Below are 5,198 nucleotides of genomic sequence, written 5' to 3' on the forward strand. Positions count from 1 at the left end.
TATCACTAGGGTTTTCTTTTCTTCATTTTTTATGAGTTTTGTAGTATTTTTATAACTTTTTTTGTTAAACCAAATATAGTAAGTCATTTTATTAAAAATTAATAGTTTGGTAGATGAAACATAAAATTTTAATCAGAAATGCATCTTGTGAGTATTTTATTTTTTATAGTGTTAGTTTTTGCTGTAAATCATGACAATTTCAGAACTTGTCAACAAACAGCTTTTTGTCGTCGTGCACAAAACACAAAACAACAGTTTGTTGTGAATGGTATTATTGAGCAAACTTCGACTTCCATTACATTGGATATAAGAAATCCTATTGAAAACACTTCTTTTGAAATGAGAGTAAATGGAATTGCAAATGGTATTTTCAGAAGTAGAATGATTCATGTTGGTGGTGGTGTTAAATTTGATCGTTATGAACCGGAGATTGGGCTTGTTTTAACTGAAGAAGGAATTAAAGAAGTTCCAATTATTGTTGAGAAACAAAAAGATGGAGTGGTGTTAATTAATGGTCAAAGCGAATTAAGCATTGACTTTACTAGTCTTATTATGAAACTAAAAGTTAATGGTTTGGTAGTATTAGTTGCAAATGATAATCAGTCATTAAGATTTGAAACTGGAATAAAAACAATTAAAGGAGAAGAAGTTGATGGTGCTGGAGAAGAGAAATTTGCTCAGTTTACTGATAAAAAGCCTCATGGACCAGCGGGAGTGTCTATGGGATATTCATTTCCATTGGCAAAGAAGTTTTTTGGGATTCCAGAACATGCCACTGATGTTGTTTTAAAATCAACCGGTTCAGATGGATATAATGAACCATATCGATTGTATAATTCTGATGTTTTTGAATTTGAGTTAGACTCTCCTATGACGTTATATGGTTCTGTTCCAGTTATTTACTCCATTTCTCAAAATGCAGCTGGTGTCTTCCATAACAATCCAACTGAAACTTATGTTTACGTAGATGGACAAAATGTTAGATTTGTATCAGAAAGTGGGGTTTTAGATGAATTTTTCCTACCAGGACCAAAGCCTATTAACTTAATTCAAGAATACCTTCAGTTAACAGGTACTGCTCCAATGGTTCCAAAATACTCTCTTGGATATCATCAATGTAGATGGAATTATATGAGTCAAAATGAAGCTAATGAAGTTATTGAAAAGATGGACGAAGCTTCAATTCCATTTGATGTATTATGGCTTGACATTGAACATACTGATGATAAAAGGTATTTTACTTGGAAACAAAATAAATTCCCAACACCAAATGAGTTAATAGATAAATTAAAGAGTACTGAAAGACGGCTTGTAACTATAGTTGATCCTCATATCAAGAGAGATAACAATTATTATGTTTATAAAGAGGCTCTTGATGCCAATTATTTAGTTAAGCGTTCTGATATTGAAATAAATTATGAAGGATGGTGTTGGCCTGGTAATTCTGTTTATATTGATTTTATTAATCCAAAGGCTAGGGAATGGTGGGTTCAATTATACAGTTTTGAAAAATACCAATATTCATCACCTTACGTAATGATTTGGATTGACATGAATGAACCTTCTGTATTTAATGGACCAGAAGTTACTATGCCAAAAGACAATATTCATACTGATGGAAATAAAACATATGAACATAGAGATGTTCATAATATTTATGGATTGATTTATCATATGTCAACATACAATGGGTTACTGAAAAGAACTAATGGAGTAGATCGACCATTTGTTTTAAGTAGAAGTTTCTACGCTGGAAGTCAAAAATTTGGAGCTGTTTGGACTGGTGACACTGATTCTACTTGGGGACATTTAAAAACATCAGTTGCTATGACATTGAATCTTAATTTAGTTGGTATACTACAGTCTGGAGGAGATGTAGGTGGGTTTTTCCATGATACTGAAGAAGAGTTATTAATTAGATGGTACCAAGTTGGTACTTTTTATCCATTCTTTAGAGCACATGCTCATTTAGAAACTAAAAGAAGAGAGCCTTATTTGTTCGAAGGTGAGAGTAAAAGAAGAATGAAAGAAGCAATCGAAATGAAATACTTATTGATAGATTATTGGTACAAAGAGTACTTTATGTCTGTTCGTAATAAAGAGCCATTACTTAAGCCATTATTCCTCATGTATCCAGAAGATGAAATGACTTATAACATTGATAATGAGTTTATGGCAGGAAATGATATTATTGTAACAGGTGTTTTTGAAAAAGGTGCAACAACAGTTAATCAGTATGTTCCAAAAGGAATTTGGTATGATTGGTTTACAAACATTCCAGTAAAGAATGGATTAAGAACAGTTCCTGTTACATTAGACTCAATTCCAATTATTGTTAGAGGAGGAAGTATTATCCCACTTAAGGAACGAAAGAGAAGAGCATCAGAATTAATGAAATATGACCCTATTACTCTTGTTATATACGCTGATGAAAAAGGAGAAGCAGAAGGGTATTTATATACAGATGATGGACTCACAACAAAACACAACCATGTTCTCAGTAAAGTTTATTTGAATTCCAAAGGAATTTCATGTGAAGTTATAGAAAATGAGAATGGAAGTTCTATACCTTCAAGTAAAGAAATAATTAAAATTGTGGTAATAGGAAGTGTAAAACCTAAGTTCATGTTTAATGGAAATAACAAAGTTAACTTTGATAAGTATAGAACTAAACAATTAAATGAGAAAGGATTTGTTATCAGAAAACCATCAGTAACTATGGATAGTAACTGGACTATTAGTTTCTCTAAGTAATTATCGAATATTTTAATTAAAAGGGATTTAGTAATAGTATTAAATCTTTTGTTTTAATGAGAATAGATATACCGTTGTTCCTAAAAGCATTTTTAAATACTAAACAACTACATTGAGTTATCATTTTATTGTTTTGAATTATTTGTTCAACTTAGAGAAAAGAACAAAAAATAATGAACTTAACATTAGTTAATTAGACTTATTCTATTGTTTTCTTTTCTCTCCTTCTAAAGGAAAAGAAATACCATTCCTAATAAAAGAATGAAAACTGGCATTGAGCTGTTAATCTCTGAATCATCTAATGGGATGCTAGAACTCAACTGTTCGTAACTAAAAACGCCACCTTCAGGTTCGTCATTAGTAAAGATAAAGTCATTAAACATTACATTAGTGTCTTTCTGATCGTTTTTAGTAATTCTAATTGTGTCAACATCTGTATCTCCAAGAGAGGTGATGTCAACAACCACTCTATTCCATTTTTGAGGTTCGAGAACTTCTGGTTGAAATTCAAGAGTTTTAAGCCAATGAGAACCTAATTCAACGGTTATTCTTAAATTACAAAACTGATCTTCCCAGTTCAAAGCAAAAGTTAAATACTTGTAGTTTTTAGCTATAATAGGCTTATCTCCATGAAGATTTAAAAAAGAGCTGGTAGCCATTTGTGTATAAAGAATATATCTTCCATCATATTTTCCTGTTTGTGAGGCAAAGCAACTTGAATCTTTTTCATACCAATTATTCTTAAAAACTCCATCAGAAAAGACAGTGTAATTTGCTAATGCAACTGAAATCACACAAGCAAAAGCTAGATATTGTGTATTCATTATTTGAGACTAATGAATCTTTCTCATAAATAACGTGTTTAAATACAATACCTTTTCGTTTTGTTTCAAATGATGAAGATTAAAAGATTCCTTTACAAGAAAGTTTAATTCTATTTATGTTTTATATCACAAAAATATTATAAATGAAAAAATAAAAGGGTCTTTAAAAAAAGAGTTATGGTAGAAAGTTCACTCTTACTAGTTGTGAGAATTCTTTATAATACTTTTTTTACTCCAATTTTGAGAATAGTATTTGGTTTACCAACAAATGGAGAGCCTAGAACATTAATTCCTCAATACTCACCAAAAATTGAGTATCTAATATTTGCAGCCTCCAATGCTATTGTTATTCCATTTATTACTATTACCACATTCAATATTGTTGTGCCTAAAAAGTATTGTATCAAAGACTATCTTTTATCATATTTTCTAGGTATTATCTCTACATTCATTGTTATTACAATTTTACATTCTGTTATTATTAATGATATATTTGCATTATCAATGTGTTGTATTGGATTTGGTGTATATGTTGCACCATTATTTATAATTGGAATATACTCATCTTATGATGAAATGATTGAGAGGCATTTATTTTTAATACCGACATTTTTCACAGTGTTTATCTTTTTTGTTTCTTGTTGTCCTTGTGCCCTAGATAATCCATTACCATGGAAGTTCTTCCCAACTCCATCTTTTATGATATTTCCTTTTGCAACAGTGGTAAGTGATTTATATTCATTATTGTATGTGTTGCTTGTTCACAAAGATGCAAAGAAAAATTGGTTATTTGAAAATTAATTTTTTTAATTATCTCTTTTTTTTTTCAGAAAAATAAAAATTTGTTACGTTCTAATTGTAAAGGTGTTATAGTATAATAAGTAATGTGAAATGCATTGTATTTATAAAAAAGAAAAGTGTGAAGGTTGCAAGTTTGATATTTGATAGAATCATTTTTACATTAATTTGAAACCTAAGTAGGTTTTATAGTAACAAAAATTTTTTTTATTGTTACTTAACACTAAACTATAACAACATTTAAGAAATTAAGTAAAACTATTGTTGATAGCAAGACTACTTTTATTCTGTAGATTATTTATCTTTAAAAACATGTCATGATGACTAGATTCGTGTTTATTAAAGTTTGAGAAGTAAGAATGATCTAACCTAAAAATGGTATTAAATATCAAATTTATAGTATTTTTCATAATATATTATAGTTTTATGTCATAAATGAAAAATATATTTGTAATGAAGTATTAAGAAAAATAAAAAGATATTATAATGAAATAGTTTATGAAAATAAAATCTTCTATGAAAAAATAATACAAAATAATCTAATTAGAATGAGTATAAAATAATAGGAATTGGATAATGTATTATAAGAATAACAAAAGCAAATACGAGTATAGAAGATAGATGAACAAGGGAAATAGAAGATATTATAGAGATGAAATAATCGAAAAGTATATACAAATTGGGGAATATTATAGAATAGGAATAAAAGAAGGAAAAGATATTAAAATAAAGAATAAGAATATAACAAAGAAAATAATAATCAACGATGGAGAAATTACAGTCATAAAGAGTTACACAACTATGTCAAACAATTACCCAATA

General features: G+C 28.8%; 3 protein-coding genes across 3 annotated transcripts; 2 read left to right on the plus strand and 1 right to left on the minus strand.

The window, feature by feature from the left end:
* Positions 1-138: 138 nt before the first annotated feature.
* ENU1_016810 (glycosyl hydrolase, family 31 protein) lies at positions 139-2,754 on the plus strand (the record flags this gene model as incomplete). The annotated part of the gene is made up of 1 exon (XM_008856868.1): positions 139-2,754. One exon carries the CDS (start codon positions 139-141, stop codon positions 2,752-2,754), a length of 2,616 nt encoding a protein of 871 aa, XP_008855090.1.
* Positions 2,755-2,981: 227 nt separating this feature from the next.
* On the minus strand, positions 2,982-3,578 carry ENU1_016820 (hypothetical protein; the record flags this gene model as incomplete). The annotated part of the gene is made up of 1 exon (XM_008856869.1): positions 2,982-3,578. One exon carries the CDS (start codon positions 3,576-3,578, stop codon positions 2,982-2,984), a length of 597 nt encoding a protein of 198 aa, XP_008855091.1.
* Positions 3,579-3,755: 177 nt separating this feature from the next.
* Positions 3,756-4,379, plus strand: ENU1_016830 (hypothetical protein; the record flags this gene model as incomplete). The annotated part of the gene is made up of 1 exon (XM_008856870.1): positions 3,756-4,379. The coding sequence occupies one exon, from the start codon at positions 3,756-3,758 to the stop codon at positions 4,377-4,379; it is 624 nt and encodes a 207-aa protein (XP_008855092.1).
* Positions 4,380-5,198: the final 819 nt, after the last annotated feature.

The sequence above is a fragment of the Entamoeba nuttalli genome, assembly GCF_000257125.1.
Source record: "Entamoeba nuttalli P19 unplaced genomic scaffold asmbl_2279, whole genome shotgun sequence".
NCBI classification, from domain to species: domain Eukaryota; phylum Evosea; order Mastigamoebida; family Endamoebidae; genus Entamoeba; species Entamoeba nuttalli.